At 37.2% G+C, this 15,631-nt stretch overlaps 1 protein-coding gene across 7 annotated transcripts in view; it reads left to right on the forward strand.

Annotated features, from left to right (window-relative positions):
• Window positions 1-15,631, forward strand: part of KLHL28 (kelch like family member 28) — a 42,528-nt gene that overhangs the window by 20,636 nt on the left and 6,261 nt on the right. For 3 of the 7 annotated variants that reach the window (XM_074235859.1, XM_074235862.1, XM_074235860.1), the window contains 2 exons: window positions 5,578-6,476; window positions 14,989-15,432. In XM_074235859.1, the coding sequence (XP_074091960.1) occupies window positions 5,578-6,476; window positions 14,989-15,432 (1,343 nt within the window). Of the gene's footprint in view, window positions 1-139; window positions 199-5,577; window positions 6,477-14,988; window positions 15,433-15,631 lie in introns of all 7 variants that reach the window. The other 4 variants (XM_074235861.1, XM_074235863.1, XM_074235864.1 and 1 more) reach the window with 3 other exon arrangements.

Raw genomic sequence — 15,631 nt, forward strand, 5'->3', positions numbered from 1 at the left:
CCAAGTCCCTTCCCTTTGCAGAGGCTTAGACTTCAAGAGCAGTACTATAAATCAGTATGTGTATAAGTATGTGTATAAAAACTCAGATTGAGTTTTTATTGATTTTATTAGCTATCCTGATTCCTTTTTTCCTTTACAGGTGGAATTCTACTCAAAGCATTGCTTCATGTCTCAAGTTCTGGGTTATTTTTTAATATTGTATGTTATTTTTATTTTTTTGGTAAATATTTTCCCTCCACAATTTTAGAAGTAATATTTTATGTTACCCCCATTACATATACAATTTTTAACATTTTTTTTAAAGTTTTGATTTCCAGATTCTCTCTCTCGCCCTTCCTGGGCAATCTGCATGTGCACTCATGGAAAATGTATTTTCATATTAGTCATTTTGTGGAAGAAAACTTGAACCAAGAAAGGAAGGAAGAGGAAGAATAGTATGTTTGAGTCTGTACTCAGAGTTGTTTAGCTTTTTTCATCTTGAGTCTTTTGGGATTGTCTTGAATCATTGTATTATAGAGAATAACTAAATCGTTCACAGTTGTTCTTCATACAGTATTGCTGTTAAAGTGTTTTTATTCTGCTCACTTCACTCTGCATCAATTCAAATAAGTCTTTCCAGGTTTTTTTGCAAGGCAAATGGGGTTAAGTGGCTTGCCCAAGGCCACACAGCTAGGTAATTATTAAGTGTGTGAGGCTGGATTTGAACTCTTGACTCCAGGGCCAGTGCTCTTATCCACTGTGCCACCTAGCCGCCCCTGCTTATCCTTTTAACATTATTTTATTTTTTTCCAATTACACTCAAAGATCATCTTTAGCATTCATATTTTTACTAAAATATTCTTGTTTAAGAGTAAGCCTAATACCCACTCACCCCCAAAATATGGACCCTGCATGAGCAATAAAGTAAAGGAGAGAGAAAATAATTAAAGTAAATAATAATAGTAATAATTGTAGGTATGTCCAGGTGGCGCAGTGGATAGAGCACTCGCCCTGGAGCCAAGTGCACCTGAACCCAAATCCAGCCCCATACACCCAACGGTCAACCAGCATGTGACCCCTTCCAAGCCACCCCAACCCTATTGCCCTGCAAAAAAATAAAAAAAATAAATTAAATACTACTAATAATAGTAGGGGCAGCCGGGTGGCAGACAGAGCACTGGCCCTTGAGCCAGGAGCACCCAAGTCCAAATCCGGCCTCAGACACCCAAGAATCACCCAGCTGTGCGGCCCCAGGCAGGCCACCCAGCCCCATTTGCTCTGCAAGGCCCCCCCCCCCCCCATAATAATAATAATAATAAATGTGCTTCAATCTGTGTTCTAACACCACCAGCTCTATCATGGGTGGGTCATATTCTTTATGATAAGTCCATCACAAAAGTTACTTCCATATTTTTCCACCATTGCCATTGCTGATCACAACTCCCTCCATTTGTACTTCTCCACTACCCTGTACTATATTTTCTCTCTCCTTTCACTCTGTCTCTGCTGTGGGGTATCTGAGTGGTGCAGCAGACAGATCCCTGGCCCTGGGGCCAAGAGGCCCCGAGTCCCCATACCACTCCTTAGGCCCAGCATTCACCCAGCCCTATGTTCCTGGACAGGCCATCCAATCCCAGCCCCTAGCAAGAAGTAAAAAAGAAAATGTGTTATATCTGACCACTCTTCCCCCCATGGTCCATCCTCTCCTCCATCACTCATATCCCCCCTTCCCCCTGTCCCCCTTCTCTCCTTCTTACTCCAGATGTCTGTACCCCACTGAGTATATATGCTGTTTCCTCTCCTAAGCCACCTCTGATGAGAGTGAAGCTTCCCTCATTCCCCCTTGTCTTCCCCCCTTCCATATCATTGCAATGGCTCATTGTAATAAAGGAAAAATCTTATTATATGAAATATCTTGGCCTATTCTCCCCTCTCCTTTTTCTTTCTCCCATTATATTTTCCTTTTATCTATTGACTCCATTTTTACACCACATTATATCTTCAAATTCAGCTCTCTCCTGTGCTTCATCTATAAAAGCTCCCTCTACCTGCTCTACTAAATTAGAAAGGTTCATATGAGTATTATCAGTATCATTTTTCTATACAGGAATACATGTAGTTCATCATCATTAAGTCCCTTATATTTTCATGCTTCACCTGAGTCCTGTATGTGAAGATCAAACCTTCTGTTCAGCTCAGGCCATTTTAACAGGAACATTTGAAATTCCCCTAGTTCATCGAAAGTCCATCTTTTTCCCTGGAAGAGGACATTCAGTTTTGTTGGGTAGTTGATTCTTGGTTGCATTCTAAGCTCTTTTGCCTTCCAGAATATTATATTTCAAGCCCTAAGAGCTTTTAATGTAGTTGCTGCTAAGTCCTGTGTGATCCTGACTGCAGCTCCACGATATTTGAACTGTGTCCTTCTGGCTGCTTGTAATATTTTCTCTTTGACTTGGGAGTTCTGGAACTTGGTTATAATATTCCTGGGGGGTTGATTTTTTTTTTTTTGGATCTCTTTCTCGGGGAGATCGGTGGATTCTCTCCATTTCTATTTTGCCCTCTGCTTCTAGGATATCAGGGCAATTGTCCTGTAGTAATTCTTTGAAAATGATGTCAAGGCTCTTTTCTTGATCATGACTTTCAGGTATTCCAATAATTTTTAAATTATCTTTCCTAAATCTGTTTTCCATATCAGTTGTTTTTTTCAATGAGATGTTTCACATTTTCTTCTAATTTTTCATTCTTTTGGTTTTGAAGTACTGTGTCCTGATTTCTCATAAATTCATCAATCTTCCCGAGTTCTATTCTTTGTCTGAAGGATTTGTTTTCCTTAGAGAACTTTCTTATCTCTTTTTCCATCTGGCCAATTCTGCTTTTGAAAGCATTCTTCTCCTCAATAACTTTTTTTTTTTAAGTTTTTACAAGGCAAATGGGGTTAAGTGGCTTGCCCAAGGCACAGCTAGGTAATTATTAAGTCTCTGAGACCGGATTTGAATCTAGGTACTCGTGACTCCAGGGCCAGTGCTTTATCCACTGTGCCACCTAGCTGCCCCCCCCCCCCAAATAAGTTTTTGAACTGTTTTATCCATTTGACCTAAGCTGGTTTTTAACATGTTATTTTCTTCAGCATTTTTTTGGATCTCCTTAACTAAGCTGCTGATTTCTTTTTCATGTTTTTCCTGCATCTCTCTCATTTCTTTTCCCAATTTTTCTTCTACCTCCCTCACTTGATTTTCAAAGTCTTTTTTGAGCTCTGTCATAGCCTGAGCCCAATTTCTGTTTTTCTTGGAGTCTTTAGATGCTGGAGCTTGTGCTTCCTCATCTTCAGATTGAGTGTTTTGATCCTTCTTGGGATCACAGGCAAAGTATTTCTCAATGGTGTTCCTCTTTTTTCTCTGCTTCCTGATTTCCCCAGCCTGTGCCTGGTTTTGGGTTGCTTCCTGAGATTATGAATATTATTGGGACACCCACCAAAAGGATCTCCATGTGTGAGGCTCTGTCTTCCCTCCTGGTCTGTGAATGAGCATATGCACCCCACTCTGCCACGGGGCTGAGGTGGGGTGGGGCTGCTGTTCTATGGGGGGACCTAGACTGCAATCAGGATCTGAATGTGGTCAGAGCCCCAGGGGCAGAGGACAGAGCTTGGCAGTCTCTCTTCACTCCCCTCCCTAGGCTCAGCACTCATGCCCTGGGGGCTGCTGCAGCCAAGCTGCTAGCTGTGTGCCCAGAGGGCTGGGCTTCACTTGCTAGCTCTGGCAGAGGTACCCTGCTGATCCCCCAAGTTGTGCCCAGTGCTCCCCTGGGTTTAGGTCAGGAAACTGTTCTCCCTGCTGTGAGCCACTGCTCCCAGCACCCTGGGGCTGCCTCCAGGAGGCTCAAATTCCTTCACTCTGGTGGGCTGCCCCCTCCAACGCCATGGAGTGGAGCCTTTCCATTCTTTTCCAGTTTACCTTGGGTTGGAGAATTGCCTCACTGAATCCCTCTGTGGGTTCTGTCTCTGAAATTTAGTTAGAGTCCTTAATTTAAAAGTTTTTAAGAGAGAGCACCTAAGAGATGATCCTCTCTTGTCATCATCTTGGCTCTGCCCCCCCCCCCCCAGCATTCACATTTTTGTAAGCTTTTGAATTCCACATTTTTTTACCATCCTCTCTTCCCTCCCCACTCCCCATTGCATTGAGAGGATATAAGTTTGTACATGTTAAATTGTACTTAACATTTTTCCTTATTAGTCATGTTGTGAAAGAAGATTTAGAACTAAGTGGGAAAAAAGCTCATATAAAAGACGTTTTAAAAAAAATGAGCATGGTATGCTTTGCTCTGAATTGAGAATCCATACTTTTTTTCTTTGGATGTGGAAGGCTTTTACGTCATTTCTTTTTGATTGTCCTTGATCGCTGAACAGCTGAGAGACTACTCGTTTTCTTATGATAGTACTGGATCAAAGTTCCAAGTTGTTCTCTATAATAATCGGATTAGTCCACAAGTCTACCAACTGTGCATTAGTCTCTTAGTTTTCCAATATATTTTTGTTTTTTTTTGGTTTTTGCCAATGCAAATGGGGTTAAGTGTCTTGCTCAAGGCCACAGAGCTAGGTAATTATTAAGTGTCTGAGACCAGATTTGAACCCAGGTACTCCTGACTCCAAGGCCAGTGCTTTATCCACTACGCCACCTAGCCACTCCTCCAATATTTTTAACATTTATCATTTTCCTTTCTGTCATATTCGTCAGTCTGATAGGTTTGAATTGTTTTAATTTGCATTTCTCTAATCAGTTGTGTTTAGAGTATTTTTATGATTATAGATGGCTTTTATTTCTTCTGAAAATTGCCTGTTCATATCCTTTGATCATTTTAATACTGTATCTTCAACAAGTAAGAAGCCAACAGGAAGGTGGAAGAAAAATTGTTCTATTTATGGGCTTGGGTTTAACCTTTTTTTTTTTGTTGTTAGATTACTACTTGGTATTTTATTATCCTGAATGCTTCCTTAGGAGCAGAAGGAACTAGACATTAGCCAGATTCTGGCAATCCTCAGAAAAACTTTTGGTAGCAACAAAAAAACCATATTTAGATGTTCTTAGGGGAAATAAATCCTAGATAGGTGCAAAATATACCTTCATAAAGATTGTAAATCAAATCTTCAAATTGAATCTAGTCCATATGACCATATAGTTTTGGTAATAAAACCACACAGTAGAAACAGACGTTACCACTTCATATCTCAGGATTCAGTCTATTAGGTCTTTTTCACATGAATTTCATTGGTCCACTTGTGTTTAAGAGGTTAGATTTGAAATTGTAAAAAGAGGTACCATAATGCAGTAGAGAAAAAGCATGAACAAGTCTTAACTTTTCACCTACATAAACATATTACCTTGTACAAATCACCTAATCTCTCTGGGCTTTAATTTTCTTTAAGATATAATAACTGGACTAGCTGTTCTTTAAATTCTCTTCAACTCTAAAATACTTTGTGGTAATACTTGAAACAATAGACTTACATTTGAAAAAAAAAGAAAATATTCTTTGTACTGTTAGAGAATAATTTGGTAAGATTTCTTTTGAAAATAAAACTGTCTATGTTTTCTGTTTTTACAGATGGACCAGACGCCCCCAACCTACATGCTTGCTAATTTAACCCTCTTACATTCTGAACAGCTTCTGCAGGGTCTGAACCTTCTTCGTCAACATCATGAGCTCTGTGACATTATTCTTCGAGTTGGTGATGTTAAGATTCATGCTCATAAAGTGGTGCTTGCCAGCATCAGCCCTTATTTCAAAGCCATGTTCACTGGAAACCTTTCTGAAAAAGAGAATAATGAAGTTGAGTTTCAGTGCATTGATGAAGCTGCATTGCAGGCCATAGTGGAATATGCCTATACGGGGACCGTGTTTATTTCTCAGGACACGGTAGAGTCATTATTGCCAGCAGCAAATCTACTCCAAATAAAACTTGTGCTGAAAGAGTGTTGTGCATTTCTTGAAAGTCAACTTGATCCTGGAAATTGCATTGGAATTTCTCGTTTTGCAGAGACATATGGCTGTCATGACCTTTATTTAGCAGCCAATAAGTATATTTGCCAGAATTTTGAAGATGTTTGTCAAACTGAAGAGTTTTTTGAGCTCACACATGCAGATTTAGATGAAATTATATCAAATGACTGTCTTAATGTTGTTACTGAAGAGACTGTTTTTTATGCACTAGAATCTTGGATCAAGTATGATGTACAAGAACGTCAGAAGTACTTAGCACAGCTGCTTCATTGTGTTAGATTGCCGCTGTTGAGTGTTAAATTTCTTACTAGGCTATATGAAGCAAATCATCTTATTCGAGATGACCACACATGTAAACATCTATTGAATGAAGCTCTAAAATACCATTTTATGCCTGAACATCGACTTTCCCATCAGACTGTCCTTATGACAAGACCTCGCTGTGCTCCAAAAGTGCTTTGTGCAGTAGGAGGAAAAGCTGGACTGTTTGCTTGTTTGGAAAGGTAACTAGAAATAAAAGCAATTATAAGTGATTAACATAATATTAAATACAAGCTTTTATTTGCATTTTCATTTATGTAATTACAAAGTAAGTGCCAACAGGATATTTAAACTATGTTGGAACTTATTTTCACAAATGCTGGGGTGGGGGAGGGGAGCTAGAGTTCTTAATTCTTATATAGAATTCTTGTTTATTCATTTCTGTTATTTATGATCTTCATTTTCATCCTTTTTGTCTTGCTTAGATTTTTCCTCTATTCTCTTTTCAAGATCTCCTTTCTCTTTTATTTGCCTTTCTGACTTAACACTGCTTCTTACAGGAATAAAGAAAAATTGAAACCCAGAAAATTCAAGCATATAGTAATTGTCAGACTATGTAGCAATTCAGGTAGCAGATTAGTTCCCTCTTGACTGAGAAGCAAGCTGTGCCCCAGCTACTCCTTCAACTTCTCTAAGACCACAATCTCCCTGTAATGGTAGACTTCTGACTGCCTCAAATAGTAGTAATTGTAATGATTGTATTGAGTACTAATTTAGGCACAAGCCTTGAGTTAAGAGATGTATGTTAATATTCCCAAGGCCTTGACTACAGTTGACATTTTAAGTTGACCTTTTAAATTCCACTATAAATTCTTCTTTATTGAAAATTAACTGTTTTTGAGATCTGCTTACAAATTATTTATGTTACTTTTGATATCTCTAAGCTTAGAGAAGGGAATACTATTGGTGCTGTGTTTTCAGAAGTTATGACAAGGGATGAATGTGGGAGAAGTTAGGGCCAGAATAGTAGAATAGCAGGAAACACTACAGTACTACTCATTACAGTGCGTATCACCTCAAAACTCCTAACATATCTAAAATTCACCAGCCTAAATCCATATTGAGAAATTCAAGAAAAAGTCATAGTTGGCATAAATGACAAGACAAGTTTGTGGATTCTCAAGATAGAGTCTGATCAGGAGCTGAACCACGGAGCATTGCAGTGCCCAAGGAGAAGTAGTTCAGAGGAACAAGATGAGGTTTTATATCTGTATAGATATGACAGGAATGGAGTATTGTCCATTAGCCAGGTCTAGATCTAGGGAAGTATCTGAAATCTTCTTCCTCAATAGGGAGCAGTTGATTGCCCCAAGCTGTATACTGAAAGGGGAGCAGCAGTATTGTTCATATTTAGGAGCAGAGTGGGGTCTTACTTCTAACTTCTTGCTCAGTCTGAAACCTACAGAGGAATAATCAGTGAAAGAATCTCAGACCAAAACAGCTTGTAACGTCATTCCTAAGGAGTAGAATTTCCCTGCTGGTAGATAATGATTGAACCTAGTAGCTATGTTGTTGTCAGACCCAAACTGAGGTCTGAAATTTGCACAGCTCAGTTGGGGTAGAAGGTGGGGTGGGAATGAATGTACTTTGCTCTGGGCTTAGTCTGCTTTGGGAGCACTGAAAACTTTCAAGTCCTCAAGCTGAGCTGTCCTTGAGATCCTGGAGTATAGCACAATAATCAATATCTCATGAAAGCAACAATAGGACTTATTCAATCCTACTACAAAGTCCAAAATCAGAAAATATACTAGAAGAATGAGCAAACAAAAAAAATGCCACATTACAAAAATGTTACGGTGACAGAAATGCTCAAGAAATGAAACCAGAAGAGGATAATTACTCCAAAATATCTACAAGCAAAGCCTCAAAGGAAAACGCAGCATGAGCTGTAAATCTGTATTCAATTAGAATTCCTAGAAGGAATGAAGCAAGAGTTTTAAGAAGGTTCAAATTGTTTTTCCCAATAAAAATAAGAGTAATAGAAGAGAAAATTAAAAAAGAAGTGAGGTTATAATGAACAAAATCTTATTTCATTGGTGAAATTGTATGTATCATGATGAAATGAACTCTTCCTTGGAAGGAAAAAAGAAAATAAATGAGAGCTATAGAAGAAAGAATTGGAAAGGAAATTAAAGGCTTGGCATAAAAGTTACAGAACCACACCCAAGCAGTGAATTCCTTGAAAATTAGAACAAAACAAATGAAATTAATGACTTCATAAGACAATAAGTAAGAGTAAAACAGGCAGTTAGGTGGTGCAGTGGAAAGAGCGCCAGCCCTGGAGTCAGGAGGACTTGACTTCAAATCTGGCCTCAGACACTTAATAATTGCCTAGCTGTGTGACCTTGGACAAGTCACTTAACCCCATTGCTTTAAATTTTTTTTAAAAAGGATAGTAAAATATTCCTTTAGAAAAATGAGACTTTAGCTAAGACAGAAAAGTGAAGAGGTGGACTTGAAGAAGAAGAGTCATAGAAACAATTATTGAAAAGATAGGAAGTTGGAGTGCCTAGAAGGAAGAACAGCAAAGAAATTATCCCTGAATCACAGAGTACTTGTAGAGGAGTAAAGTGAAGGAAGACTGGAAGGTTAAGAATGTACCAGATTGTGAAGGATTTTAAAATAAAAGAGGGTTGTTTTTTTTTTATTTGGTGTTGGGGTTAAAAAGGAATCATGAGTATTTTCAGTGGGAGTTAAAATGGTCAAACTTGCTTTTTATTATGATCAGTTTGATAGCTGAGTAAAGGATGAATTGGAATGGAGAAAGTCTTGTGACATGGAAACCAACCAACAGACTATTGCTAACTTCCAGGCGTGAGGTCATTAAGACCAGGGTGGTGACAATGTCAGAGAAAGGAGGGGTCATATATAAAAGATGTTACAAAGGTAGAAATCGATACCTGACAATTATATATAGAGATGAAAAAGGAGTTGAATATCAGGTTGGAAGCTGGATAACTGAGAGGATAATACCTGTAATAGTAAAAGGTAAGGTTAAAATGGGGAACTTTTTTTTTTGTTTTTTTTGGGGGGGGGATTTTTGCAAGGCAATGGGGTTAAGTGGCTTGCCCAGGTCCACACAGCTAGGTAATTATTAAGTGTCTGAGGCCGGATTTGAACTCAGGTATTCCTGACTCCAGGGCCGGTGCTCCTATTCATTGCGCTACCTAGCCACTCTAAAATGGGGAAGTTTTAGAGGGAAAAAAATTAAGTTCAGTTTTGGACATGTTGAATTTAAGATGTTTATGGGAAATCCAGTTTGAGATTTCCAATAGGCACCTGGAGATTTCAGCCTAAAGGACAGGAGGGAGGTTAGCAGGTCAGCAAGTAAATTTGAATTTACTGTATAGAAATGATATTGTATATATGAAATTTAGTGACATCAACAAGAGAGATAGTATAGTTGGAGAAGAGAAAATATGGTACCTCAGAGTGTTGGAGGTTATTTACTTAGCAGAATGATCTGAATGAAAATCCCGCCAAAGAAGTTTAGAAGGAAAACCAGAAGAGAGCAATGTCATGAAACTCTAGAGAGAAGAGGGTGATCGACAGTGTCAAAGGCTGCAAATAAATCACAAAGAAAGAAGATTGGTAAAAAAGGCTAGATTTTGGCAATTGAGGTCATTTATATAATTTTGGAGAGAGTAAATTTGATGAGATCCAACTGAAGTTGGAATTTACTCCATTTATGTGTACAAAATAACAGATTATTTAATCTAAGTGAAATGGCTTAGTATTTACAAAAATATAAATCACCCAGATTACAGAAGAGGAAATAGGATAATCCTGTTTTAGAAAGAAGTTGAGCAAGCCATCAGTGAGTTCCCTAGGATGTATTACAAATTCTACTAAATATTTTTAAAAATTTATTTATTTTTGAATTTTACAATTTTTCCCCTAATTTCACTTTCCCCCCACAGAAGGCAGTCTTTTAGTTTTTACATTGTTTCATTGCTATACCTTGATCTAAATTGAATGTGTTGAGAGAGAAATCATATCCTTAAGAAAAAAAATAAAATATAAGAGATAGCAAAATTACATAAGATAATGGGTTTTTTCCCAAGGCAGTGGGGTTAAGTGACTTGCCCAGCGTTACACAGCTAGGTAATTATTAAGTGTCTGAGGCTGGATTTGAACTCAGGTCATCCTGACTCCAGGGCCAGTGCTCTAGCCACTATGCCACCTAGCTGCCCCCCCCAGTCATTTTTTTTGCAAGATTTTGAGTTTCATATTTTTCTCCCTTCCTTGTCTCCCCCATGCCTCCCAATAGAAAGCAGTCTTTAAATGCATAACTGCTAAACATAGGCCCATATTAATCATGCTGGGAAAGAAGAATCAGATTTAAATGAGGAAAAACAGTACATGATAACTTAAAAATTAAAGATAGTATGCTTTGGTCTGCATTCAAATTCATTCCTTCTCTGGATAGGGATGGTTTTTTCCCATCAAAAGTTTTTAGAATTGTCTTTAATTTTTGTATTCCTGAAATGAACAAGTCCATCATATTTGTTCGTCACTAATGTTAGTGATGTACAATGTTCTTGTGATTCTGCTCACTTTACTCAGCATCAGTTCATGCAAGTCTTTACAGGCTCATGATTTCTTATAGAACCATAGTATTCTAACACATTCATATACTACAATTTGTTCAGCTGTTCTTCAATAGACAGACATCCCCTCAGTTTCTAATTTTTTGCCAACTATGAAAAGAACTGCTATTAATAAGTTTTGTTGCCCTTTGGGCATAATTCCAAATTGCTCAAAGAGAGCCAATCCTGATCAACTTGGAGCCAACCTGAGCTATCTGTCCAGTAAAAGAGGAACAGGATGAAGACGTCATAAGAAGGTAAAAGGACATTAGGACCCATAGCATTAGAGTCATAAATTACCTTGTCCTTATGTAATCTCTGAGTTTGTTAAGTATTGTTGGCATAGCCCAGTAAACGCTTCTGCCATTTGTTTTGATGTTCAGAAAATACGCATCTGGACCAGATAATGTGAATGCAGTAAGGATGGTTAGGTGCTCCTTTTCCATCTCTTTGTTTATCTTGTTTCATTTAGTTTCTTTGGGTTTTGGGTTTTGCAAGGCAATGGGGTTAAGTGACTTACCCAAGGTCACATAGCAGGTAATTATTAATTATCTGAGTCTGAATTTGAACTCAGATCATCCTAACTCCAGGGCTGGTGCTCTATCCACTGTACTAATAACTTCATCCCTCCTTATTTATCTTGAATATCAACTCCTTGTTGACCATTTTTGTTCTGTCATTTCCACTGCAAAAGTTATTCTCCTTTCAAGAGAACACATGAGCATAATGAAAATTGAGCAACTCTGCCTTTTTGTTTCATTCATCACAAACAAAAGTCTTCTCATTTCTTTGAACCTCCTTTTTTTCCCATTATTAGCTTTAAAAACTCAGCAAAACTTTTCAATTCCTTAACTTCCCTTCCTAATCTCAACTCATTAGCAATTTTGACACTATTTTAAAATCTCAGTTTGATGAATTCCCTTTAGAAAAATTCCATTTTTCCTCTTTATCAGAATTATTTCTTTAGGATTTACTTTTATAGAATTTCATTCCTAAGTTCCCATCTATCTCTTCTCGGCAGACTTTCCCTGTAACATGAGGATTCTACCTATCTTTTCTCTGAACTTCAAATCTAAGGTCTTGTCAGACTCTGCCCTTATTCCCTCTCTTGTGTCACAAACTGCAGTAGAGAGTGTTCATTTTCCCCCAGGTTTCCCTATCACTTGCACTTCAGAAAGAATTTCTGACCTGTTGTTGAGAATCAGATCCAGAATAGAATTTCCTCATGTGACTTACTGTACCTTTTAAAGAATACAGTTCTCACTAGGGATGAAGTTATTGTTTGTTTTGCTTTTGGGAAATTATCCAGCAGTAGATTGCTACTGTACTACTGTATTATGCCTATTCCAGATTTGTGATATTTCTCAAACTCATCTTTTTCTTCTTTCTGTCTAGATGATCTGATAAACTCTTATGAATGTATGGGGTGTTCAGGAGGACCAGCACCTCTAATGTGAGGGTTTGCCAAGTCCTTTTCAGAGCTGCTCATTCATCTCTGGTGTTCACTAGATTTATCCAGCTCTCACTTGAGGTTCCAAAAAAGCTATATCTTATGCTACTGTCACACCTTAGCAAACCTTCTCAGCAGATGGTTAAACCAAGTTGAGTGTAGCTGACAGGCCTTTAAACATGTTGGTTAATTAAGGGGATGTCTATCACTAGCAATGGGAAGACTTTCCTTGGGAGAATGAATGGGTGAAAACAAATTGTTGTAATTACTGTGAAACTTGGTCAGGCGTCAACAAAGTCAAGGTCATCCACTGCATCCTTGGCCATCACCAGTCATCTTGACTTTTTTCCTGCCCCATTTTTTCAATGACTCAGGAAGAGAAAGAGAAGCTGCCAACTTTGTACAACTCTGCCTCACTTTAATCCACTTCACACTCAAGTCAAGATGTCATCTGTGATATCTTTCCTCTTCAAAAACAAAGGAAAAATATTAGCATTATATTCTGACAGAAATTATGTTTCTCCATGTTAACCTTCATCAAAATACTTTGTCATGCTTCCCCACTTCACAATTCCTTGTTTTCTTCATATGATCAAGCTTTTTTCTTAAAATTTTTTATTTTGAGAGAAAATTCTGTATGAAATTGTATTACTTACAAATTGTTTAACTATACAGTAACAAATTGTTTAAGTATACAGTAAACTCATCATGTTAGTTTCTGAGTTGTTGTGTTTATGTCTCCAAGTATTCTATTCTCTTATCTTTTTTTTTCTTTTTGGTAATCCTTCTGTGACCCTTTTAAAACTTTTTTTAGATTTTGTGGGTCAACGTGGGTCACTTCTATATTCAGTAAGTTCCAGCAGGTCCCTATTACTGGTAGGATCAACTATGAACTTTTTTTTTTTTTTTGACATTCAAAGCTCTACAACTTTGCTTCTTTTCTCCTACTCTAGTCTCAAAACTTCATGCCCTGTTTGTTGGGTCATACTAGTCTATTTGCTGGTCCTTAAACATAATACTCCCATTTACTGTCTTCAAGCCTTTGCCTTGGTTGTTTCCTTTCTCTTGTTAGACCCTTCTTGTTTCTGCCTCTCATAATCCCTTCAAACTCTCAGCTCAGACACCATATTCTTCAGGATGTCTTTTCTGGTCCTGGAGGACTTTTCTTCTTAGTTGTCTTTACATTTGTATATACCTATATTTATACATATTTCCCTTATTAGAATATTGGCATCTTAAGAATGCATATTGCTTTACTTTTTTTGGCTTGATATCTCCAACATGTATCACAATGCCTTATACATATTAGGTACTTAATAAACTCTTGTTGCATGATCAATTGATTGATTATCACTCATTTTTCTCTAATTTAAAAATGGTAGTACCCAGCACTCTTCAGGTATAGTATATTCAAAAGGCATTTCATTTCTTTGAACTCTTGCTTTTAAAAGAAACTGAACAAATTCTATATTTCTGAAAATTGTTTTACAAGAGTTTACAAAAAGCTCATAAATTATGCAGTTTATAAAATTAGGAATGCTTTCTTATAATTACACGTAAAAATACATGGTGAGCTAGAAATAAAAACATTTTCAGAGGCAGTGTCTTAACATAGCATCATTATTGTTTAGTCATTCATTCATGTCCAACTCTTGGTGACCCTGTACAGTGTAGACCATATCACCCCAATATTGCCCATGGTACTTTTTTTGGTAAGGATATGAGATTGATTTGCAATTTCTTTCTCCCATGGATTAAAGTAAAGATTAATTATTTTGTCCAAGGTCACACAGTAAGTATTGAGTTCAGTCTTCTTGAACCTGCACTATAACCATTGAGCATCTTGTCCCAGCTTCATTAAGAGGTAATATTAGCATATAACTGACATCTTGGGCAAATTGTTTTATTAAACAAATCAGGTATGTTGCATATGTTGATTGCAGTAATTCTACTGAGTATGCATTCAACTTTTAATGTATTACCTTTCTTTAATGTATTATCTTTCTGTTTTGAATTTTGTGTGACATAATCAACCTAAAAAGATTTATTAATGATATGTTGTGTTTGAGGTACAAGACCAGTCCTGGAGATAGAAAAATAAAAATGAAAATTCCTGCCCTCAAGAAACTTACATTCTATTAGAAGAGATAACATATCCATAAAACTATATATAAGATTATCACTTAATAAATACAAAGTAATTTTTTGTAGGGGTGATAAGAACTGAGGAATCAGGAAAGGCTTAATGCAGAAATAATATTTTAAGCCAAGTTTTGTTGAAAACTCAGGACTCCTAACAGACTAAAATGAAGGCAGTACATTCTAGGGCAGGGGTAGGGAACCTTTTTTCTGCCAAGGGCCATTTTATAACATCATTCCTGGACCATACAAAATTATCAGTTTAAAAATTAGCCTGCTAAATTTAGTCAAACAGTTCATCCCCTAAAAATCTTCAAGATTTATTGAATTTTGAGTCCTGCCTACGGTTGCCATAGAAGTGCCATATGAAAGATTTCATTGGCTGTATATGGTCCATGGACTTGACATTCCCCGCTCCTGTTCTAGAGGAACATAAGGAACAACCTGTATAGGAAATACTTAATTTTGAACATTTACATTCTTGGTTTATGTAACTGATATTTTCTTCTTCTTCAGTGTTGAAATGTACTTCCCTCAGAATGACTCCTGGATTGGTTTGGCGTCCCTTAATACTCCTCGCTATGAATTTGGAATTTGTGTTTTAGATCAAAAAGTATATGTTGTAGGAGGCATTGCAACTCATATGAGGCAAGGCATCAATTTCAGAAAACATGAAAATTCAGTGGAATGCTGGGATCCTGATACAAATACCTGGACATCTCTTGAGAGGATGAATGAGAGCCGCAGTACCCTTGGAGTGGTTGTACTAGCAGGAGAACTTTATGCCCTAGGTGGTTATGATGGGCAGTCTTATTTACAGTCTGTAGAGAAATATATTCCCAAAGTTAAAGAATGGCAACCTGTGGCACCAATGTCTAAAACTAGAAGTTGTTTTGCTGCTGCTGTGTTGGATGGAATGATATATGCCCTTGGTGGCTATGGTCCTGCTCATATGAACAGGTATTTATTTTATATATCCAAATAATATTTTTGAATGAGTAAAAAGGCATTTATTAAACAATCATTATGTACCAACCACTATACTAAACACTGGATATATAAACAAATAAGAAGTCAGTCCATATGTTCATGCTTGAATTAAGGGAAATAATATTAATAAATTTAATGATCTATAACAATTATATTTTATTAACTAATA

The sequence above is a fragment of the Macrotis lagotis genome, chromosome 4 (genome assembly GCF_037893015.1).
Source record: "Macrotis lagotis isolate mMagLag1 chromosome 4, bilby.v1.9.chrom.fasta, whole genome shotgun sequence".
Classification (NCBI taxonomy): domain Eukaryota; kingdom Metazoa; phylum Chordata; class Mammalia; order Peramelemorphia; family Peramelidae; genus Macrotis; species Macrotis lagotis.